Genomic DNA, 26,198 nt, shown 5'->3' with positions numbered 1-26,198 from the left:
ATTAGCAAAGGAAAACAGATGTAGTTTATACCTTTCACTGCTGGCCTTCCTCAAATCTTTCTAGCTTTTCTCATTCAACTAGCATAATTAAATTGCTACAGAATGTTGCTTGATAAATGGTTATCACCTGTGAGATATGAATGCCTTCCAAAAGAAATTCTAATAAGACTGAGGTCAATACTAGGTATAAGCTAAAGCAGGAGCTGCTAATTTGGCATTTCTCTAATTTTCATTTCAAAGAAAATAAATGAGCCTAAGAAAACAAACAAACATGAAATACTGCATTGCTGTAGATCTAGGACACATTCTCTTTGGTAGCACAGCACAAAATAATGAAATACATAATTCTAAGTTATGCAATAACTAGACAATAGAACAAAGTAAGCTTTTTTTTTCAGACTCTATTTTAAAATGAAAAAGTTTGAATGGATTTCACTGGGCTTTGGACTAGTTCAGAGTGGCTTCATCTACCAACTGATTACTTCCATCAGTTCCCAGTTCCTTCACAAAGACAAAACAGAACTCCCCTTGAAAAATTAAAACCAACCAACCAAAAAAACCCCACACCAAAAAAGAAGGCACATGGGAAGAAAGCTACAAATGTTGAACATGAATGAAGGCACGAAGCCAACAATTTGAAAAATATCAGAATGTTTTCAGTTGTGCCAAAAGGTGACTTGGGAGAACAGTGTATTTTATCAGTAAGCAAGAAAAGGCCTGTAATGGAGCATTACAAAGCTGTGCCTGTAAAGTATCTCTGTGCTACAAACAAGAACCATCTCATCATGGTGTTTCACTGGAGCTTATGAACACGTTAACTGGGTAACTGGGGGATATTGCTTTTGGGACTCATTCAAGGCATTGCACTGGGTCATGTACAGGCATACCAGCTCATTCAGAAATAGCTTGTCTAATTTGGTGCTGCAGCCCTGTACTTCCTTTCTTTCCATATATGAAACAGGAGTAGGAAGTACTGCATACTATGTCATTTTTGGTAATACCCAATGAATAATATATCTTAGGCATAAGGAAAGGGAGATAGTTTCTTCCCCAGAAGAGACTACAGCCCAAGAACCAGTTTATGATCCCCTTGCTAAAAATAAAACAGTGCTTAACTTTCCAAATCGTTTGTAATAATGTCCAATGAATTCAGTGTGAATTTTTTTATTTATCTCAGTGAGCTACAATTTTGAGTTGTAGATGCAGCAGCCATTCTCAAGACACTTGTGCTGGTCTGAAGAGGTTAAAAAATAATCTTGAAGCTCTTTTTATATATCTGTAATAAATTTTTCCAAGAGTATTGTAAAACAAACATTATTTCCCCAGAGGTACCCAGGACTTCCACACCCTTGAACCTGGAAATGAAGGGGTTTTATTTTTCCTTACATGTGCTGCGAGGCATTAGGAAAGAGATGCGAGTACTGAGGGGCTGAATCTTCAGGGCCGTGAGGAGCAGCATGGCTTATAACCATCAGTACAGGCCTGTGAGGATACATCTTCTTTGAGATTCTGAAGAAGGTAATACTGTCATTGGTAATCAGATCAGTTAGATAATCCTGCAAGTAGAAGTAAAAATATAATAAGATACCTGAAAAATAATTTCAGGTTGGGGGGGTGAGATGGGAAGGAGATGCCTGACGTATCATAAGAAATGGGCAAAAAGAAGGTACTTCACTCAGAATGGGAGGAGGAAGGAATTACAGATGTTAATACTTCAAAAACTAAACCCAAATCATTCTTTCCTAACTGCCTAAAAATATGAAAAGCAACAGCTTCCTCTCAGAAATGAATGACATTAAAGAGGATCAAATAGGACTCTTTCTTCCCAGAGTATGTAATTACATTATGGAGATCACAGTACTAAATACAATGACCAGCTATTAATAATAATAAAGAAAAATAGGAAAATTACAGGGCAATTTCTTTGCTTTTTTATGTGAATGTTCTCAAGGTGTATAAATCCAATCTTACACCATAGAAGTGCTTTGAAAATCCACATGTCTTGATGTTCATTTTTCTCACCCTCCCCTTGAACCACAAGTCACTAAAACTAGAAGATGCTGGGCTAATTGGACAAAAAAGGTCATTCATATCACAGACACATGACAATCTGACAGAGATATACCTCTATCTAATAAATTGCTGAGAATTTAGAAAACTTTCTTTGGAACATACAGACTATTTTAATTTTCATTCTTCTGGTATCTGCTGGAGCTATATGGACTGAAGACTATTTTAGTGACAAGCCATGTTCTCTCTTAGGGTCTATCATTTCCAGGTTGTAGGAGACTGTGTGAATGCACACAAATCCAAATCTTCATCTAAAAAGCTGACAGAAACTGAAAAAGAAAATTCAAAGTAGAATGATATCCTGTGAGATAATCTGAAAAAAAAAAAAAAATTGCAGAGATTTGCTTTTCAGAGGATGTGTGTTTAGCCCTTACTTTGGGGGACAGAATCAGTAATTTTTTTTCTAATTTTCCACTAGCACATAATTAACACTCTCAAGTAGATGAGGCTAAAAAAAAATTGTGATTATATTGTCCATTGCTGAAACTAAGCTTCCAGCAACAAAAACGGCAAGAAAAAGAGCAGCAGTCCTGTATTTCAGCTTGTATTTGTTCAGTTGAACTCCAGCGTTAACATGAAGTGCTGCTGCTCTGTACACATCTCTTCACTACCATCGCTGTGTATTATGCAAGAATACAAAGATTATCAAAACATTTATAGTTTCAGACTTCTTTTTTTATTATTTACTACCAAACTTGGTATGAAAAACTACACCAAATGAAAACCTAAACATTTTCAAGTATTGCATACACAAACCAGAGCTGAGGATATCAGAACATCAAGTTCCCTGTTGGATCTTTGGTACAACAGAGAACACTCTGGTACAACAGGGAACCCATGACATCACTTGCCTGACATTGTTCCATGCAAGATATATTTCCATCATAACATTTTGGGTACATAGCTGTAAAGATTAGTGCTCTCAGTCTTCACAGATCAGAAGGGGAATAAAAGACAAATAATTTGTTAGATCCATTGCCCCTTCCCCTTCGCAGCTGGTGATAGAAAAGGAAACCCTAGAAGCCTGTTAAGTTTTATCTTTCAACACAAAGTACATTCACTTAAAGACAGCAAACAGGGGAAGGGAAGGGGGAAATCACATAGACATTGCCCTTTAAAAGGAAAATCTGACTGAAGGCATTGCTCATGAAGCACAAGTTCGAAGTGAGGACTTGTGCTCAGTAAGAGCGAACTGAATCCCTGTTAAACAAACACACCTTAGACATTAGTATCACTCCAGAATAAGTCAACTTCATAAGTTATACACTAATTAAACTCTAGCATTTCATGGATAAATTTATTTATCATCATACTTCAGAGGCAATTTAGGAATGCACAAAAGATGGTTCCTTTGGAAAGGTAACACTTTTGGCTGAAATGAATGTATTCCTGCCTGCGAGCAGGTAACTGAGCTGTAACGTGCTAGATGAGGAAAAACACAATATTGCATTTGACAGTGATTAGTAAGCATTTTGATAAGTTTGGCCAGGATATAACATCCTTGCAGGGATATTAGGAAACAAACATGCCTGTAACAATGCATAGAGATATAAATTTAGTAGTTAAATTCTCCACACATTCAGAATTACCATAAGACATACTATGAATTCTCCATTATATTATGTCTGTGAAACAAGTTCTTCAACATAAAAAGATGGATCTAGCTGGAGGGAACTGGATTCTTATCTCATTTATGCTTCCCTAACTCCACTGGAGTCAGTTCTATACCAGGGGAATAGATGACAATCAGACTCTGCACACAATAATTAAAGTACAAAGCACAGACATAGTTATCATGCAGCATTTAAATCCATTTTCTCATCTTCAGCTCGTAATTTGTAATAGTCTCAGGAAGTTTTGGTTGTTTCCATTGCTGCTAACAATGTTTTCAGTCGCAGGACCCTCCCAGAATGGAGGCTCACAAAAAGTCCAACCATGATGCCTCCTGGGCTGTAGCCAACGTTACACGTAGCAGCTTTCAAGTGCGAAAATGTTTTTTTACTTAGAGCAAAACCACAAAGTGCAGCTTGCTGACATGTCCAAATACTGAGAGAAATACAAATAAACTAACAGGACCTACCCTGGAGTAGTCATATCCATGCTTCTCCTTCACTCCATTTCTACACAGTGTGTAGTTGTAAAAGCGAGAGTTTTTAAGTAATCCAACCCATTCTTTCCAACCAGGAGGCACGTAGGAGCCATTGTATTCATTAAGGTACTTTCCAAAGAAAGCTAAAGGTAGAGAAAGCAGAAGCACAGTAAGAAGGCATATAGAAACACTTGAAAGACACCACATTTAACCATATTCTTTTCCATCTTTTCAAAGAGGAGCTTTGTTATCTTTGTTCTGATTCATTTAAGATACAGTTCAGAGCTAGAAGTGTGCCTGTGTTTATTCCAGAGCTCCATAATGCAGACCTGCTGATTTACAGCCTGACTATGCATGACAAACTGCACCACAATTACCATGATATTGTCTTTAGTGCCCGACACACTCAGAGTCAGACAAACAAAACAGAGAATGCTTAAAATAGAGCCAGTTGCTGCATTATCTCACCCCACTCTGAATCACCCAATTTAGCCACATTTTTCATTTTGGTTACACCCACTTAAGCCATCTCCACCTAAGGAATTGGCAGAAGCAGTGGAGGCTGGTTTGGGAGAAATTATGACAAATGAGGACAATAAATATAAAGAGATTCTGAACTTGCTGCATAGAAGAAATGAAGCAGCAGCCTGTTTGGCAGCCCAAATGTAGAGTGAGTAGATGGATTCTTACAGAACACAGGGCAGGCATTTAAGGCACCCTCCCAGGAGAAGGATGCATATGCTGGCCTTGCTCTGTAAGCCACAAGTGTACAGACACAAATTATTTTCCAGAAAATGGTTAAGAACAGTGAAAAGCATTAGATTTCTATCTAGCACAACTCTCAACACAAACTCTCTAAAGTACATGATGTACCCAAAGATGCTCTCACATCATCCCAGTAAAAAAATAAATAAGAAAACATAAACCAATACTAAATAACGTTATATTATCAGTATGCAATTACAGGATAAATTGTACTGGAAGACTCCATTCATCTGGCTAGGTCTTTTTTTTAAGGTTAAAGCCAAAAAAATCTGCTTTTGGGTCTGCAGACTGCACCATGATTCAGCCTCAGAGCTCAAATCTCAATTTTCGAATGGCCTGGCAATTCAAGCTAGCATTGTTACAGCAACTACCACAAAGATCGTCACACTTGTTTCACTTGTCCTTCCAAGTATTTTTAACCCAGAGACACAGTGTCTGCAGCATCTCACCTGACTGTCCATCAGTAAACATCTGTGCTTCTATAATGACAACAGAATATTGAAGATACTGTTCTTACACTTTGTTTAAACTTTGCCTCATACATCTGAGCACATAATTCACAGTTTCCAAGTTCTTAAAGACTATTTTTAAGCTTTCAGCCTGTAATTTCTCATACTGAATCTTCTTGTACCTACATAACTATAAGGAGTAATGCTGGGGATAGAGTAGAACAGGTTTTTAGGCAGTGTAAAAAGGGCCAGCCTCACAGAAGTAAATGGATTTATGTCTATTTGTAGTAGGCTCAATATCTGCCCAAAAGATAGACATACTGAGAAACAGTGCTACAAAATGTAATGGAAGACAGCTCCACACCATTAGTTATTTGTTTTCTAAAATAACTGGAAGCATGGGATTAGCAACATATTAATATAGTGAATGGAATTAAATACATTTAAGTAAGTACATTATGCATGGAACATTCATAAGATCCAACTCAAATTGCTACAGTAGAATGGAAACGCATATTTTGAATCATCCTCCCAAGCAAATTTCAATGGATTCCACTAATGTATAAGGTGAGGTAAGAAAAAAAGTGAATGTCCAAAATCTTTCCAAATGTCTCAGAGATACAAAAGTGCTGACAAAATTACAACCTGCATCACAAAAGATGAGGGTGGCACATCTATTGGGACACAATTAAGAAAATATTCAAAATTACAATGTGCTTTGAAAATATTCTGCAAAAGCAGGTAAGGTGAGATACTATTTTATAGCTGAGCTACTTACAAAAGGGTTAAGTGATGGATAAGTGTGCTGCAGAAAAGAAATTGTTTCACTGACCTGAACTACCTCATGATCTTTAACCAAGCAAAGTAAACTAGCAGACAGGAACAAAGCAAAATCTACTCTGCTGTAGGTGAAAACTACCACATTATTCAGCAACTGTGTTTAGACAGCTCGTATACTTCTTCAAATTGTTTTGCTTTATGAACAAATTCTCATTTTTAAAGAATGAAAGGCAACTTCAGAGCAGTTTTATGGGTAATTAAACAATACAGACACACACTGTTTCTTGTCCCAGTAACAAGGAGCACAGGACTGTAACACTGACCACCCTCTTCAGTAGCAGGTATGCACAGGGCATTCCAAAGCCTTTTGTCCCCCATTCAACATATTACATCCAGAGATATATATTTGGCATCTATGCTCACAGGAACCAATCCATTCCCAAAAACTTTGGCTGAGCCAGCTGAAGAACTCAGGAAAGAGGCATTCTGTAAAGAATTACTTCATTGTTATTCTGCAGAGGCATTAAAGGAAAGTCTGGCGGAAGTTCCTTCCAGCACCTTTTGCATACCCCCCATTGTACATTCAGGATGTCTTTATAATCTTTCATGGATGTCAAAGGGCTTTAAATAATTTTCTCTGCTGTTTCCAATCTCCCATTCCACATCTTTTTCTTTTCCTCCTCCTTCTCAGCCATTTAAAGGCTTTTTATTCCACAACTTAAACACCGCTGCTCTGCAGTATACAATACTGGGTTACAATAAAGCTCTCTCGATGCTGGTAAAAAAAAATTTATTTTGAGTTATAAAGATTCTTTTTAACACAATTCTTCCCCTCATCAGATTAGTTCACCACCAGACACAGCTGCTGACTAGAGTACACATGCCTTTGGTACATCCAAATTCAAACCACTCCAAGATTTCATTAATAAACATTCACAAGGCTGCTGCTTGATGTGCTCAGCCATGTTCCTATATCCAGTCCATGAAATTATCGTTAAGAAACGTCCAAGTGGCTGTTTTTAATAAATGCATTAAGAATGGGATTTTTCCTTTGCTTTAAATACTATACTACATGCTTTCTCCTAAGACTACATAAAACAGGATATGCAAGCACCGAGTCCTTTGTACACGGTTAACACTTCCGCAGCAGTTCATAGCCTTCTATGGTTATTTTCTCAGAGTCTCACCCTTCGATGATAAACACCTGGAAAATTCTTTGGTATGGAGCAGGATTTCTACAAGAGGTTTTGGTTTTTACACTCTTCCTGTAAGGAAAAAAAAAACCTGCACACAAAAGAATTTTCCCTGTGCTATCAATTAATACCAAGGTCCGCTCTGAATGTAACACAACCATAGATATATCAAGGCTGCACTCCCATCTTAAAAAGCAGACCCAGCATATTGTCACGTGTAATGCAAAAGCACAATCAAAAGAACAGAAATCAAGGCATCATTTAACACCATTGGAAATGTTAAAGCTAGTTCTGTCATCTGTCTGTATCATCCACCAAACTCTGCAATTAGTTGCTCCCCTTTTAAAAATGCTAATTCTTTTCTTAATACCTAGGTAAAAATGCTTAACAGAATTAAAATGCACCTATAAAGAATATTCACAAAACTTCACATTAAATTGAAAAATAAGATAATTCAGGGTGCATGAATAAGGTGATGCAGGGGATCATGTATCCCTTTTTATACCATATGTATCATCAAAAGATCGTGAGTTTGATATAACAGACCTTCAGTCTTGAACTAGAAATGAGAATGCAGTGGGAGTCAACAGATTCACCAGTGCAAAGATGATCAGATTTAGGCACAAAATTTCAGTCTTTCATTCAGTTTCCTTGGACCAGTAGCTCTGATTCTGACCATAGTCGTCTGGTTACATGCAGTTCTGTTAAGTACTGGCCAAAATCTCTTATCCATTCCCCTAAAAACCTGGTTAACAATATGATGATAGCATTTATGCTCATTTCAAATAAATAGGAAGATGAAATCAAGACAGGAATGTATGACAGGAGCACTGATGATAACTTCCTGACAGTGATACGTTACATTCCATTGGGAAGCAGTGAAAGATAAAGCTCTGCTGTAAATAAAGCCAGATCAGGCTATGCACTAGAAAATACACTCTGCAAGTCAAAATTAGCCTAGCTTCAGAGGGATCTAATAACTTTTTCAGCTGCAAGGAGATTATTGAAAAGACAATCCCACACTCTTCATGATGGTGCATAGTGGGAGGACAAGAAAGACCTGACACAGATTGAAACAAGTGAGATTTAAGCCTGGATGTGAAGAAACACTATTTCCCAGTGAGAAGAGTCAGAGTGAAACATGTTGCTCATGAAGATTGTGCAAATCCAGTCCTTGGCATTTTTCCAGACTGGGTTGGATAAAGCCCTCAGCAACATGGCCTGGGGCAGGCTTTGAGTTGAGGGTGGAAACGAGACCTCCAGAGGTACCTTCCAACCTGAATTAGCCTGTGATCCTATGACAGACTAGGAGACTTACGAGGCCCATCTTCAGTTGAATATACATGACTCCAGGATTTAGGAAGATATTTGTAAATATTTATGCTCTCACAATAAATCCTGACGCTGAGAAAAAGTAAAATTCAGCTTTTTGTTACTCCTGGACAGTAAGCTCAGTGTTTATACCGCACACCCCTCCTCCCTCCTGGTGTCTTCATACCCTTCACACTACTTAAGGATATCCTCTTATTAGCACCTCATTAAATTTCACTTACCACCATGACTGTGAAGTTAAACTCACGTTTTGAGCCATTAACCCTCTACATTTAAACAGAAAACTTATGCATTAAGTACGTTAAAACTATATTTAAAGTACTGTTTCTCTGTCATATTTCAACAGCCAACTTTCCAGGTATTAACTTAGGTTTCAACCTACAAGTCTTAGTTACACACAGGGATTTATTTACCCCTCTAAAAATCTTTTATTTCTATATCTGATACTCATTTTTCCCAGCTCAAAATTGAACAATTACCTGCATCTGAGCAATCCTTAGCTTTGGACTGGGAGGAGAGGGTATTCCTTATCTTATTTCTGCTGCATATCTAATAAAAATGATTTTACGTACGTTTTGTCCTCAAAGACACAATCAGAGGAAAGCAGATGAGAAAGCACTCTGAGCATGGCTAAATATGCATTTAACCAGAAGTAAGCCCAAAGGTCGTCAGCTTTGCATTCACATCATGGCCAAATACACTCTTAAATTGACAATGTTATGAAATTAATGGATTTACAGCAGAAATAGGGAGCTTCCAAGATAAAATCCTGTAATTTCATATTAAACTTGGCCCCATAGAAAAGATGTTTCAAGAGACATCAGTTGTCTCTAAGTATCAAAACAGCTGACTAGATATTCCAAAAATCAGTAACTCCTAGGTGCTAAAGTCACCTGAACAAAACAGTCCTAGTTGGCACCTTGAGTGACAACAGGAAATATGACACTACTGCAAAGATTAGAAGACACTGCATTAGTAACTGGAGTAAAGCTAGTGGGTTGCATAAAATGTACAGCGAGATCCTAAATGTCAGAGTATTTTACAGAGGAAAAGAAAGGCTTAAAACCACATTTTGTTCTCGGATCCTTTTAGTTCCATCAGTTTTAGGATGCCAAGACTGGGCTCCAAGTACTTTTTTGTTATTTCTTTTCTTTTGTATGTCTGCAACAGACCTTGAAATGATGAATTCACTGAAGTACTTAACCAGTTAGGCTGAGGAAAGACATATACACACGCACGTTTTTAGTCTATTGCACATGATGACCCAATTTCTCTCTAACCTACAGCACACTGATGGCACCAGATTTTCTTAAAAGATCACATACTCCATCCACCATCATAGAGACATAAAACAAGTAGCACCAAGAAGACCTTTTCCATGCACAGCTCTTCTCTGTAACTGGAATAAAAATTATCTTTACAATTCACAAAACACAGTAGTTTGAAAACCCACATTGTCCAGAGACTGGTAACCGTTGCAGTTGGAATGGCCCGCAGGCTTTCTGGTTATGCCAGGGGACTAGTATGATATCTATCAGGACAAAGGCAACGCACAATGATCTTTATGACATCTTTGTTCCTCTTCCTGAATTTGCAATGCACATTCCACAGTTGTGGCCAAGGATCAGTGCCAAGATCTATCAGGGGAACTGGCGGAAGGGGAGCAGATGAAGCCAAATAAAACACAAAAGGGATCAAACCAAGTATTTTGAAATGGTCAACAAGGAATCAAACAGAAGAATGCTGCTGATGAGCTGGTCTTCCTTGTCCTTCTCAGGTGAGCAAATTCCCAACAGAATCAGGGCCAAAGCTCCATTTGACTAATGCCTATGGCACAGCTTACAAAAGCTTAAACAGAACTAGAATTGAGAGGCATAAATATCTTTTTGAGCATCCCTTGCACACAAGCCCTCTGAAAGTCAAAGGAAAAAAGATCTAGAACAGGCAATCCGCCCGTCACCAATCTTTAGTACCATTCAGGGCAGGGTGACTCAGTGTATTTAACAGCATCACTTCCTAAACTGGGCAGCACACGAGAAACCAGAAGCACTGCCTGGCTGTGTGGTTTGGAGCTCTACTCTACAACACTGCTCACTATCATCTGTCAGTCTGCTCACACTTCTTGGTGGCCAACTCCGATCATTCAGATTTTCAAAGAAATGTTTCCCAACGTCAAAATCACAAGAACAAGACATTAAAAAACTACCGGGGTACCACTCCCTGCATTACGTACCATGGGCACAAAAGAATCTTAACCTTTAGATTTATCCTCTTCTCATCACATGCAGCATTTCCTCCATGATACATAAACCCCCAAAATCTCCCCAACAATGGATTGTCAGACCTTTCTTAGTAACAAATAGCCTAACCAAAAGCTTACCTAGTCTTGTGCTGAATCTTCACTAAAATGCCAAAGCCTGTACCATGTTACTTGGGCCAACTCTAAAAGAAATTAATTCAAAACCATTTTGGTTTTATGATTTGAAGAAAACCTGATTGACAAGTTTCAGGGAGCTACTGAGATATGCTGTGCAAAAAGAAATATTTACTGTATTGTAACAAAGGTGCTTTATTCCACCTAGTGATAAACTTGGAAGAACACTACTAAAAGCATTAGTTCATAAATAAAAACAATGAAGTCTTACTGAATCCAGTTAGGAGAAAAGTCCAATCTTGGTTCAATTTAACCACAGAATTCCTTTCAACAAGATATTCACTTAAAGAGAAGAAATTGAGGTTCTACACTAGTTCATTATCTGTACATTTACCTTTTACTTCTGACCAAAAAAAATACATTTCCCTTTAAAAAACTACACCCCAAAACCCCAGTCTTACAGTTCTTAAATGCATCCGTCTCAAAACCATAGTTATTCCTCCCATGCATAAGACATGCACAAGGACGGGAAGCGGAATTGTCTCTAACTTGGAAGACAAGACAAAGGTCTCAGGGCAGTACTCATGCTAATACAGCATACAAGAGGACATGAGGATGTTCCAATTCAAAGAAACTGGAATTCCAGTTAGAATCTATCTGCAAAGTTTATACTGTAGGCACTGGCCAGTCTTTGAAATCATCACTGTTTGTCATTAAAAGATGGCATAGAGCTTATTGTTCTACCTTTGAACTTGATATGACTGAGCTTGCCCAGCGCTCACTAAACTGTGTATTGCTGCTGTACAGGGCAAGTATACAGCCATTTGGTTCACACAGGACACTTACACCTTTGGGCTTCTAGGAAAGCCGGCTTAGGGCAATGTATTAAGTAGATTACATTACTTAATTAAATTGTATTAAAAGAAGTATTGAAATACTTCTGAAAAAAAAAAATCAACATTCTAGACAAGCAACGAAAGAAGAATTCAAGAAGATACCACAAGGACTTAAATTGCCAGCTGGATAAACAAAAGAAATCTTAAATTGGAGTGTAAGGGAGGAAATAACTCCAATGATAAGTCAATAGGTGGTTCTACTTTATAAGTACTGCCATCCTAAAAGATCTAAACTAATGAAGATTTAAAAACATTTTCACCATGTGCAAATATTCTGTTTAGCTTTCAGCTGTTTTGAATGCTATGAAATGATAATGCTATTTCTGAAGAAATATCTAGCGATGAATTACTTCTTGCTTGAAATGATAAATCAGTATGACAAAGCCATTACTCTTTAAATGCTAGAATTGGCATTGTATGAGAAGAGGACATTATAGTGGGGGGAAGGAAAAAGATGAGGTGTTTTTCACCATCTACAACATTTTATGTTAAAACCAGATAGATTTAGGGGAAGAAATGAGAGAGCATAAGAAGGAAACAAAATATGACTGAAGCAAGGGAGCTACAGACATCGTTTTATTTCTGTATCTGTGGATGCGTTAATCTCAGACTCCTGGTAAAGTTTTATTGGATTGCAGGATATCTAGTGGATTTTACTCAGGGAGTTACTCACAGAAGTGTATATATTCCTCTTTTCAGGATAGTTAAAGCGTACATTAAATATTATAAAGCTACATGCAGAAGATATGTGATGAAATGGTAGCTGTAGAGATAAGTTTCACTTCCACAATCCCTGCATAATCCTCAGGAGACCACAGCTCTACCTAATGTGATCTTATTTTAAGTTATGATACATTATAATCTGTTTAAAGAGATATTACTGATGCTTAGAACTCCATTCAAAGAAGCAGAGGGAAAAGATAGACCCTTGTTTGAATTGAAACCAACACACTGAATAGAACTGAAGTTGGAGGTGGGAAGGAAAAAACAGCCTTTAACACATGGGGCAATAATTCAGAGCTGTCTTTTGTTTGAAAATGCCATTCATAATAAGATTTGTAGCCTCCCCAGGGAAGCAGTCACAGCACTGAACTTGACTGAGTTCACGAAGCATCTGGATGATGCACTCAGCCCCATGCTCTGACTTGGCTGGCCCTGTGTGGAGCCAGGAGTCGGACTTGATCCTTATGGGTCCCTTCCAACTCAGGAGATTGTGATCGATTAATTGATACTCAGCCTTAAAAATTCATTGCCATAGACCAAGGCTGCCAGAAGTAGTAACATGGTCAGAGCTATACATGGGCTATACACCAGGACTTTACTTAGGTCTTCTGTAGCATAGATCCTTGGTTATCTTTTGCAGTACCAGCTACCATGATACAGTCGCTACATTGAACCTTTCTTTCACACCCATTTCAAGTTTAATGGTCTCAAACCATCTAATAGATATAATTTGACAGACTTTGCTAAGATAATATTTCTATATAGAGAGCAAAAGATCTAAGGAAACTAATTCACCTTCAAGATAAATAATTCAGAAACCTGATATCCAGTTTTAAGAAGTCACGTAGATGTCTTGGAAGTGAACACCATAGTGCTTCAGTTCGTAACTGTGTCAATCACTTCTAAAAACTAAGTCTGACTCTTAAATCACTTGGTTACTTTTTTTAAAAACAGCCTTCAGTTCTTTATCAGCTGCAAGCCTTGTCTGTCCTGCATAGGGGGTGTTACTCCAACTCAGGTAATCTGTTGTCTTTGTAGGCATGTAACATGACAGAGGAGTGCAGCATGGTGTAGTGGCCAGGGAACTGGAGTGCGAATCACAACTTGCATCTCTTCTTAACGCTGCTTTTCACCTGCATGAGACCTTGCAGAAAGTGCTTCAATATTTGTCTCTACTTCTGGTTATCCTTTGACTCTTTTAGGTCACCAATTATTCCCTATCAAGTAATTATACATAGAGATCAACTTCAGTTACATTTTGAAGTATTTCTGTAATAAAAAATAGCAACTAGCAACTATTGAGAGCAAATTCTACAGCAGGGAATTGATAATATAAGAATTTTTCACCAGGCATGTATCTAGATATTAAATCCTGGTCACATATTTCTCAGGTTCGTTCCTCCTTTAATAAACATTTACAAATAGCCTTTCTCCTCTTTTTTTGCAATTTAATGTTAAAATCACTTTAAAATGTCAAAGGCTCAGACAGTGAAGTGGAAAAATAATTATTTGAATGCAGTCAGCCACTGTATCTTCTTAGTCTAAGATTAATGGGAGGAAATGGAAGATTGTCACTGAATTTTAATGAATTCATTAGTTAATTATTGTGAAGCCCTGTGAAAGTGCTAAGAATGATTATTACTTTTATTCCCAAGAAATTTTTTATAATGGCAGAGACAGACCTCCCACAATGACTTTTCTCTAGGTTCAAAATACATGACTGGTACAAAAAGGCATTTATTAATTATTTGCATAATTCAAGTATGGATGTACCATCAGAGTGAGATACTGACATATTGCCCTATAAGTAGCTTTTTTCTTTGTTAATAGGTTCATTTTACTAACAGGGTATACTATAGGATACTGCTCTCTGGAACAGGATGCTAAGTACTGCATTTGCTTCACACTGAGCCATGTTAAGCCCTAACCCAAATGAACAGAACTCTCTCAGAAAATTCACTGAAGAAAAAGTATCTTTCTGCCAGGCTGAATTTGGCCCACCATTCCTAATTCTGTTGAATTTAATAAGATAAACATGTCTTTTCATTTCCTGACTGTAGATAAGGCTGACAAAATATTCTGGAATCATTCACCAATTTTAAGAGCTAATCATGCAGCCAGCTAGGCAAATGGAAAAGGGAAGCTTTTCTCATTAAGTAATGTGTAAAGGAAAGTTTGAATCTGTATTCCCACAAAACATCTTGGTATTTGTTGCTGCAGGACCCAAGCATGCAGCAATGCATTGTGCATTTTAAAAGCTGTCTCACAGAAAGAGATGTGGATATTCAAGGAAAACAGAACGTTTTTTCTGTAAATGTTTACACAAGAACCTTTGGCAGAGAAATTCCCTGACATTCAGAAATGTTTGCCACAGGATCTCTTTGTTTCTTTTCCATTCTCATCATCTTATGCTTCAAGCTGAAGTACTAGAGTCCACTATTTCAAGTTAGTGACAATTCAGATGTTGATTACACTGACTTTTCTAAAGATTAATTAATCAATTGACTTGATTTGTTTACATAAATTGTCCTTCCTGTCTCATTTCCCACAATATGCAATCATAGGACAATGATGTGAGAAGCCTTCCAAAATCGGACTGACTGCTTAATATAATGAGTTTGGGTACATCTTGTCTATGTGTAGCATCTCTGCAATGAGAACACATCCTCCCTGTCACTATTCATGACACTGGCATTTTTTAGATTGCAAGACAGTTTAATGCAGAAGACAACATACCTGTACCACCTACTGCCTCGATGGCTTCCACTGCAAAAGGGAAGCCCATCCTTTGCATTGTCATGGTATGTATGTTAATCGATCCCCATCGTGACAGTGAACCTTATGCATATGCTGCTTGAAACCCTCTTACAGCCAGTGACATAATTTGCCTTGAGCTCACTCTCTTCCTTTCATCTCTATTCTGCAAGTTCAATGCCTAACAAACTTGGTGAATCTTTTTAAAGTGCTAAAGTTGCAAAGTATAAAACTGACAACTCAAGGCTGAGACTGAGAAGCAATTACAGTGAAGTCACACCTTTTCCATCTCCTCTCCTGTTTTTCACATGCAACTCATGCAGGAGAAGCCCATGGCACACCACTCCCTCCCTCCTGTGTACCACCAAAGGCAGTTTCCCAAAGGCATTAGCAATAGCACCAGCCTGTACAGAAGCAAACCACAAATGCCACTGCCACAGGGAAAATACAAGGTAGAAAGAACCATCCCCAGCAGAATTGAACGAAACACAGGGAGATCACAAGGAATAGAGGAGAGGGCAAGGAGCAGAAAGAAAAACAGAGGGAAGTTAAGTGGAGTAGGAGAGTACAATTTCTTCAAGTTTAAACAAATGAGAAGAGAGGAGAGAAGAAAAGAGAACAACATAAGGAAAAGGCCTGGCTTATGAATTAAGGAAAAACCAAAGTCCCTTCCAAAATAACAGCTTTCACACTCCAAGGTTGTGAACTTGAATGTAAGGGTAAGCTTCAAGAGGCTTTATTCCTCATGGCCTCATTTTCTCTCTCCTCCTTCAAAAAAACCCCCAAAAAGGATCAAGAAGATGACCTGTATGTTTGCAGGGCAACCAATACTAACATAGACCTCAAAAAATTTATTAAAAATATCCCTACAAATGAACTCCTGTACTTTGCAGATATTCCTTTGTTCACTGCAGTCATGTTCAAAGGGGACTCCCCATTTCAGAGAAACTGTGTTCATAACCTCCAAAATACTCCCCCTTAGCAAGTTATATTTGAAACTTGAGAAACTGAGTGAACAAGGTTCTAAAGTGCAAATTCCTGTTCTTTCTGATGCAGGTAAATCTGTTCAGATCCTTGGGAAAAGAAAAAAATTTAATAAAAGGTTAAAAAAATTACCATTCTTCCTGCTGGCATCATTCACAGTGGATAACTCAAGACTTTAACCAGAGGCCAGCAGTGAACACCAGTCTCCAAAAACGGCAATTCCCACTGAAATTTGTGTAGCAACATATTACATTTAACTACATGAATGACGATATTATTTACATCTGAAGTTTGCTTTGTACTTGTAAAAGTACTATTTCTGTGTGTTCCAATATATTTAGTTTGCAAATTAAGACAGGCAGACTGAAAATGTAATACAGATTCACTAAACTTTGTGTCTAAATTTAAACACTAAGTTAATGTAAAAATGTAAAACATACAAACAGCAAGACGCTTGCAATAGCTGTACAAGTTAGAATTTGCAGCTCAGAATGTAGTCACTAAACACAGAAATTACAATAAACAAATATCAGTAAACAGAATACAAATAAACTATGAAGAACAAAACATTAATCTTAGTGTGGTATTCACATGATCATTGGTATTAGTGCCAGGAATGATAAATGGAGGGAAACCAGAAGGTTTGTGCACTTCCCCTAATTTATTTCTTTCTAGATTAATTCAGGTCTTTATTTTAGAAAAACAAAACAAGGAAATTACTTATTCATTGTAAGATCCAGACTTTCCAGCAATGACATGTAAAACTTACGTGAATAGTTAGGAAGAAAAGAATGACCTCGTTACAACTATTACCAAGATTTATCCTAGTTTCTGGGAGCCTCAAATACTATAAATTCAAAGCACAAATGATAGTATCAGTAACAACTATACTACAAGACTACAGCATATATACTATAAATAACATAAAAAGAACCAGTTTTACACCTGTTTCTTGTCAGGAGAAAAGGCATTAGCAAGAAATGTAATGAAACCACTGTAACAGGGCAAGGCCCTACCTCTCCTGCTGTCCGAAGAATGCAAGTAGGACATAGGTGTGAAGCATGTCCTACATAATTTCTGAAAACCTTTCTACAGGAAGGTTGTTCCTAAGGAGCATTGCATGCAGAGAATCCTTTTCTCAGGAGTAAATCTGATCTTAGTGATTACTCTTCAGTTGTTACTTATCCTAAACATCTTCCTGGGCATGGATTGTCTACAGAAAGCAATCTAGCTGTCAGCTCTGCCCCAAAGCACAGAAGAGGCAGTTCCTTTTCTCGTATTCTTGGCTTGATTAATATATCTGGTTTATGAAAAGTTCAAATTACTAATTCCTTTCCACAGCATCTTTCTTGTTTGTTCTATGCACTTTGGGTAGTTGCAAGGTATATTCTGCACGTGCTATACTTTCAGTTCAAGTATGCACATTTTAATCTTTACCAGGTTCTGAATGAAGCCATCTTGGGTTTTTCTTTAAATTTCCTCAAGTAAAACTACAAGGAAGCTAAACATACATGCACAGCTGAAGCTCTGGAATTCTGTACTGCTGCAGTCCATAACAAGAACAAATTAAAACATTAAACGCATTAGATTCTGTACTAACAAGTCCAGAGAAGCTTTCAGGTGGAGCCAGCCTTGATCTTACCTGTCCTGTATCCTGTGTTGTTGAGGTACACTGCAAACGTACGTATTTCATGCTGAGCCTGCCAGGATGGAGAAGAACAGTTCTCGTTGTTAGTGTACGTGTTGTGGTTGTGGACGTACTTCCCCGTAAGAATAGAGGAGCGAGACGGGCAGCACATGGGTGTTGTCACGAACGCATTGATGAAATGAGCACCTCCATGTTCCATGATCCGCCTTGTTTTGTTCATCACTTGCATAGAACCTGAAAGAAGAAAACCATCTCAGAATTATTTTCTTGTTTCAGCTGCAAGAGACACCTAAAAGCTCATGTGTTACATCAGAGACCAGAATAAAACTCAGGTAGTAAGAGTACTGCAAACTCAGTACTCAAACTTTAGTGGACCCAAATCCAAAGAGATATGGTAGAGGGGAGAGAGAGGTTCTCCTCTTGTTTTAAGAAGGACCACACATGGAAGTCCCAACTTAAGATTTGACTCAAGCCTGTTGACATAGAACACAATGGTTTTTTACTTACCTCTCTCTAACCTCAAGATTTACCACTGTAACTATCTGCACCATCTGTGCAGCTTTTCTGGGGCCGCTACTTCTGTTCCAGTAGCTCAAGGCAAGAACCAGCATGAATTAGGCTTAGACAATATGGCCTGAGGGTGGAATTCGCTTTGTGCAGCAACCCTGACCAAAATTTGTATACTACTGAAGCGTGGTTCTCTGGGGATTATTTAGTACAACCCAGGGTCTGCTAGAGTTGTTCTTTTCCTTAATGTGAGGTATTAGCAATTATGGATTTCTGGAACTTTCACTGAACCAAAGACAAAGTAAATCCCTCTAATTTATATCCATAACCAGCCCACTGAGCTCCATCTATCCACTTGATCCATATTCATAACAGTGTTACCTAAAAGCCTCTATGTTTTCATAGGCTTCATTCTACAGAATCAGATTTTTAGATGGCTACTTGGGACACATAACACCATGTAGTTTATAACTATTGTCTAAAAACAAACAAGTGAGTTCAACTGGCAGGGACTGATGAATTGGCATAACAGCAGTTATGTCTTTTTACCAACTATTACTGTGGGCCAAATGGCTGTTCTGTTTCCTATTTAAGACAATGCTTTGGACAAGGACTGGATCTTTACCCAGACCATGTAGCTAAATTTGGATCTGTATCAGAGTTCTTACATGCAAAAACACAAAGGGTCAGAAGAAAAAAAAAAAAAAGGCATCATCTATTGGTGCCTGATATTTCTGATATTTAAAACTGCATCAGAGCAAGCTATAATTGGAAGAATTCCCACTTTCCAAAGCCACTAGCCTGACCTTGCAAAGGGGAGTAAACCTTTCCATCAGTAACCCTCCCTTATTGTTATGAGCAGGGGAAACCAACAGACAGCATGGAGATGAAGGTATGGCTTCATGCTGGAGTAGGGTTTGGGCTAACTTACCTAAGGTTGAGTTCAGCTTTAATCAATGCATCCTGCAACCACCTGACACAAACCATATGTTTTTTTTCTGGCAATAATTGGTTTAGGTTTCTTCTGTGCTCTTTTGGCAGGTATTTCATTATGAAATCACAAAAGTAGAGTTGCCATATGGCATACTGACAGAACCACGAGTCTAAACCTAGAGGGAAAATGGTCATAAACCACATAGGAAATCTGACTCTCTAGCACCATGAAGGACGGTTAGCTGCTACTGGAGGTCATTTCACCTAAAAGTTGCCATGGTACTAATTTTCTTGAGATAATTTTGTTGGAATTAATATTAAAAAGTAAAAAAAACCTGTTGATGCATTTCTCAGGTCAGAGCACAACTCTGCCACATCACTGTGTGCCAAGAACCGAGGCAGGTTATTGCACTCCCCCTTTAGAACTTACTAAGTTATCCAAAGGACAGTTCTGAGGAAAGCAAGATTATTTGTTTCCGTAACTGCAGGGTAAGTGTGAGTGCTCAAAGACACTAACACCACAGTTAACAACTGTAACAGTCAATTATACATTATGTGAGCCTGAATACTGGATGTTTCCTCTGTGTTGTCTTAGGAACTAGCCCAAGCATAAATAGGCAGACCAAAAGAATGTTTTGTCATCCCAATATTAAAATACAATTTAACAACCCTTTTAAATGACAGAGGCATCTGTGCATAAATAACAGTACATGTTAAGACTCCCCTAGGGGACAGTAACCTCTGTTAATAAAACTGCTGTAATGACAAGGGCCTATATATCAACAGTCTCTAATACAAAAACATATGATCTAATCTGCTCCCCCAGCTTGAGAACTAATACAGAGTGACAGATCAGTGGAAGGTAAAAATCCAGCATAGACTTCTGTACAATCCTAAATAGGCCAGCTTTAAATATTTTAAACAGCATTAAACCAGCCAACCAAAACTCATTTTCTTCAGCCTGCCTGCAATATAAACATTGAATCGTATGTAGAAAAAGTAGAAATTGATCTTTCTGTGGTAGAAGATTAGTTACGTGTTAATCAGCAACTGGAACCTCACAAATCACCGTTTGAGTTGGAAAAACCTTCTGGGGTTTCATTAGTGGATATATCAAGGGAAGTCATGCTTTGAAGTGTCAAAATTTAATTAAAAAATGTTCTGTTACCTGTCTAAAACCACTGCCAATAAATAAAAATGATTTAGTAGTTAAACATGAAATTTCTGAGCTATTTAAAAAAAAATAATCCATTGGACTACTGAAAAATATGAAATTTTAATCAATTTGATTCATTCAAGCTACTTACTGAACAAAGTGAAGTGAACTCCAGTTTGAAACTCCACTTGAAATTTGTGTGGTATCCAAAACTTGGCCTAGTGCTTCTTCACACTTCACTTAGGGACAAGGCTGAAATTTTGACTGATATATACCAGTTATTTATGGAATAATACTAACTTCCTCATTATGTGTCTTTTGTTGTCAGAGGTCATAATTTACCCAACTTTTAGGAAACTCCAGCTGTTGAAGAACATGCATGAAGTTCCAAAGTGACTTGGTCTACTCTGAAGCGCAATTTAAGATGCAGTATCCATACACAGATAAGTTAACTGAATCCCAGAATGTTAATTAACGGTCTCTAAAGCCTTTTATTTTTATGCAGTTTGAACCTCATTAGACTCCCTTTTCACATCTGCATTTCCCTTTTTTTTTTTTTAATACATTTAATTTTAATGAAGCTCTGAGATCCTAATCTCCACGTATGGTGCCTAAGAAAAATTATCTTCCATGCTACTTTTGGAGTTTTTCAGTGGAAGATGTAGGAACATACAAATTGCCTCTCATTCAGATTTCTCTAATGTGACTGAAATGCCTTCAAAATAATCAGATGTTTCTCCTACCATGAGATGACAGAATAAGCTGGTTTGTTAAACCACAGCAATATGGTAGGCAAACCTAATTAAACTGGAGATGCTGAGTTCATCAAACCAAGGACATCAGCATTATACTAAGTTGGACTTAAAAGGCTTAAATGGGGGGGAAAAGAGGTCTTTGTTTCTTACTAATTCTTTCTCCTCAACAGTATATTCCTCCTATTTATATTCTGCTTGTCAGGACAACTCTCTTGATTAGACAGTGAACTGAGTGTAGACCTTTCCGTAGTTCTTGGTGTTCTCATTTGTCTTCTCCAATTTGTATCCATTACAATTTACACTCATTCTCCTTTGACCTGGAGATTCTGCATCCTTTTCATCAGCCTTTTTTCAGTACAAAGCTGAAGTTTGGTTCACCAGGTAAAACTGATGATTAACAGTAGTGAAAATTAAAGGGGAGGGGGGAAGTTGTACCCTTTTCCTGAAAGGACAACATTCTCTTTCTGGAAAACTCTACCTGTTCCTGGTATGGTGTTAAATCTGTCTTAAAGGAAAGGCTGTTCAAAGCACTTGAGATTGTGTTGTCTTCCCTTTTGCCTCAAATGTAGCCACAAAAAACCCAACAAAAGTTACAACACCCATTACTTGCAGAATATTCTTTGAAACAGATGAAATCTTAGTTACGCACAGCTTTCTCTGATGTACTTTTAGAGCTTCGAAGTTTTCCTTAGTTTTTTTTTTTGTTTTTTTTTTTTTTTTATAATTCACATCTTGTTTTCATCTTTCTTAAATGCAGTAACCACAATCCCCACAAATGGCAATTTTGATTAACTTGGACAGCTCACCAGACAATAGACAAGAATAAAAATTAATTCAAACAAATATTGGGTCTCACAAAGCCATTAGCAGCAAATGGTGAATATCAAATCTCAGCTTCATCAAATGGATTTTCCTTAGTTAGATACTAATTTGTGTGGACACATGCCCATTATGCTTGAAATTGGAAAGCATCAGATTATCAGAGAAGAGAAATATACTGCCCAAAGGACTTCAGACAATTGCATCAGAAACAAGCAGGCTAGCATAAAATAGAAGATGATGAATTTTTTAGGACCACCTTCTGAGCCTGCAGGATAATGTACTTAGGTTCTTTTGGATATAAATTATTGAAACTGCTTTATTTGTGATCCAAATAACCATTTAAGAAAAAAAAAAGTAACAACAGCAAAAAAATCTTCTGATACTCCTAATTTGAATTACATTTGTATTTGGTGGGGTTGCTGCCATAGCAGGTTTTGCTGCTACCTTTGAGAAGAATGACATGTGTGATACTGCAGACGTGCAGTAACAGTGATAAAAAGGAAGCATCTGTGAGAATACTGACACACTGCTGTGATTAACTTCTCAACTAGTTGAGTACGTGTACAATTGTGGTGAGCTGACTCTGGCTAGAGGCCAGATGCCCACCAAAGCCGCTCAGGGTGAGGCTGATTAACTTTACTATTGTGTTCTGTTTCTTCAGTGAAGCCTGTGTTCCAGTTTTTCCTCTCCATACTGGAAAATTGATGCAGCAACTGCCAAAAAACCCCCCACCAGACCACACATACACAACCTCTTGTCTTTCAGATGATCCAGGCTTTAAACTCACTTAAAAGCATATTTCTAATGCAAATCTATGAATGTAAATTGGTTGTGTTAATCACTTCTCCTAACTACAGACAACATTTAGTAAATAGAAGCTTGTTCAGGTAACAGAAGAAAACCCAAACTCTGTCAGTTAATTCATTATTCTAAACCATTAGGCAAAGCGTGTGTTTAATCTTCATCTCCTTTCCTCAACAATTACCATAGCGTGGAATTAACACAGTAAAACCATTTCATACTAAGTGATTTTGGTCAGTAATTAAGTATACATCTAAATGGACAATACCAAGAACAGTACAACTGCATTAGGCAACATCTAAGTAATTAAAATTGTGTATGTAATGAATGTCTGCAATTACATACACAAAAAATTGGGTAATTACATGGTGCAACAGTTATGAATTCAAACCTACTGCCTTGGTAACTTCCCAGGTTATACTTGCAATTGCCAGAAGCATAGTTTAGGTGTGCAGATGAAGACAGATAGGCAGGAATCTCATATTTCCACTGATACAGGAAGTTTGACATTCTAAGCTGAAACTAACTTTTGCCGTCCTTGAATTGCATGCAAAGTGTTTCCCACACAAAGGGAGGTTTAAACTTTTGCTACTTGTTCTTTCTCTTATTTTTCACGCTGAAAAAAAAATAATAATTTGAAGGCAAGAATCTGGCTTCAAGGAAAAGCAGTGTCATACTCGTTAGCTAAAACTCTCGTTATGTTGGGCTCTTACCAAGTTCTACATCCTGATCATCAGTAAGAACAAGGATGATGTTTGGGCGGATGTTTCTACGGTCTCTTTGAAATCTTCCCTTCAGACGCTGATTTAACAGGAAAGCTGAACTTCCATCCAACAGTGATAAAACAGTCATCATGAATAATCCAAGGACAATACTATGCTGTGCCATATTGTGCTGATTTAGTGTTCAGTCTGAACAAGGTAGGTTAACAGCTTCTATTTCTTTTTTGTTTGCAGGTCTCCTATAAGGGAGAGAGAAACAAGTATTTATTTATACTTTGACACCCGCCTGGCCCTCCAAGGAACAGCAAGGTTCTCTCCAAAGAAGCAAAAAGCAATATACTTGAAATAATCCAACTACCAAGGAGAGGGGGAAAAAAAAACAACCCTCAAACCCCCAAAAAACCCTAAACAACAAAGCAACTGAATGTTTTTCTTGTGCCAGCTAGAAGCAGAAAATTGAAAAATTCACAGTTTGTAAGCTGTTACCAACGTAGGCAATGAAGTTTCACTCTATGCTCAAATTTGGCAGTAAGTTCAAGGATTTAGCAGGGTGTCACACTCCTGCTTTTGCTTTGAAACATATAAAAAGCAATCTCTTCCTTAAGGTTCTAGGATGTTGAAATGACATTTTTGTTTACTGCATCAAAAAACAGATGTTGAGAGAAAAAATCCCCACATCTATCCATATTTTTTAACAAGACTGGTAAAATTTACTGACTTAACCACACATTTACAGATTCAAAGAGGATCCTCAGATAGGAGACTTGTTATACACTGATTTATTTTACAAATTTCATTAGAGAGCAAAGCTGCCCAGATCTTAGAACTATGGTATGATACTGTTTGAAGTCTACTGCAACTTTGATGTTAGTGTGATATCCCTTCAGCATTTCTGTTGGTTTGAAAGATTTTTTTTTCTTTAAAATCATTATTATTAATGAACACATTTGGAGGTCCATTACTGCAAGTGTTTGGGAATGGACAGATGTGCCAAAATGATTTCCACTTGGTATGATTTTTCTCTATCATAAATGTTTGCAAAACAGAGCCCATTTAACCAATGCTGCTCCTGTTATGAGACAGTAAAAAATTCTTAGCAATTCCTACAAGGAGGAATTCCAAAAAATTAATAAGCTTGCTGAAGAATTTTTGAAATCATAGCTCTGCTCAGGGATATTCTGACAAAGTGATTTCCTCTTGCTTTCTGAAGTCAAAACAACAGCATAAAACTATATTGAAAATATCAACTACTAATTATTTCATCAGATTCAGTGATCAATGTGTCAGTTTTTGACTAATTCCCTACTTGCTGCCTTCCTTTTCCTGGACTGGTGCCAAGTATCTCTTGTAATGCAGCAAAAAATCAATTAAAAATGACACAAGGGAGACTATCTGCTTTTTGTAAAGATCAGAAAATGCCTGGGAAGAAAGAACCTAGCACAGTGTGTTTTACCCAAAGAAATACATTGGCTATTCTGTCCCTAAAGCCATTTGGGAAAAGAGTTTTTCTTCCAGCAGATTATTTCATAGCCACATTATTACTTCATCTCTGTCAGCGCCTGTTCTTTGAGATAAACTTTGATTAAGAAAGTTCTCATGCAATAGCAAAATCACTGGTCTGAAAAATTATACTCGGTTTCTATGCTTACTTCAGAAATGCATATTGAATTTTCATATAAGTCAACAGATACATAGGTACAGTATGATGCAATATTTATTAAGGCTGCTTTCAAATAAAAAAGAAGCTACACTAATAGGGTTTAGAGGAAATGAAAAATCCTTCTTCCTTAATAGCCTCTCCAGTGAGTTTCACAGGTAGGTGAAATTAACTTTTTTCATAGCAACTAAAAATTGATTTTAAATATCTTAGCACTTGTTCATACTGTAGGGAAAGAGAAAAGTCCAACGCCCTCAGTTTACAGAAACAGCTTTAGTACCTCTGCTGCTCTTGCTCAGAGATTTGCCAGGCTATAGCAGAAGGAACGCCGACAAGTCCTATCAATTTTCATTCCTTGTACTCAGAATTCCATCTGCAGCAGTACAACTGGGAAGAATCATGTCAGATTCAATGTGCTGCTACTATCCAGAGTAGTCAAAAGCAGCTTGAGAGGCAAACCTGGATCTGTTTCAAAAGGGGAGGGAAAAAAAAAAGTCAGTTTAGCAGGCACATAATTCCTGGACACCAGCTTTTTGGGGGAGGGGTGGAGAACTGGCTTCTGCTCTTCAGAAATGACTCATATGTACTTCTGCTTAAAAAACCCACTAAAAACCTCAACAACAAACTGACAGCATAGATGTTTTCATTACACACAAACATTTTTCTGCAGGTCTAAAAGTAAATGTGAGTTTTTTCTGCTCTATACAAGCCTATAGCTTCCCAGAATAATAGCATTTGCTGACTTTTCTTGCAGCATTTGGAAGGCTGCTCTTTCTTGTTATATCTTG

The 26,198-nt window shown here is 37.6% G+C and overlaps 1 protein-coding gene across 1 annotated transcript in view; it reads right to left on the bottom strand.

The window, feature by feature from the left end:
- The window catches only part of SULF2 (sulfatase 2), a 62,856-nt gene extending 37,024 nt beyond the window's left edge, over positions 1-25,832 (bottom strand). The window contains exons 1-5 of the mRNA XM_084271646.1: positions 25,691-25,832; positions 23,745-23,992; positions 18,052-18,291; positions 4,151-4,302; positions 1,387-1,556 (exon numbers count right to left, since the gene is read on the bottom strand). Coding sequence (XP_084127772.1) covers positions 1,387-1,556; positions 4,151-4,302; positions 18,052-18,291; positions 23,745-23,919 — 737 coding nt within the window. The 5' untranslated portion in view covers positions 23,920-23,992; positions 25,691-25,832. The remainder of the gene's footprint in view (positions 1-1,386; positions 1,557-4,150; positions 4,303-18,051; positions 18,292-23,744; positions 23,993-25,690) is intronic.
- Between the last annotated feature and the right edge of the window lie 366 nt (positions 25,833-26,198).

Source organism: Gallinula chloropus (assembly GCF_964237585.1).
Source record: "Gallinula chloropus genome assembly, chromosome: 16".
Classification (NCBI taxonomy): Eukaryota; Metazoa; Chordata; class Aves; order Gruiformes; family Rallidae; genus Gallinula; species Gallinula chloropus.
The sequence above is the reverse complement of the archived record's forward strand: the minus strand, read 5'-3'. Positions and strand labels throughout refer to the sequence as shown.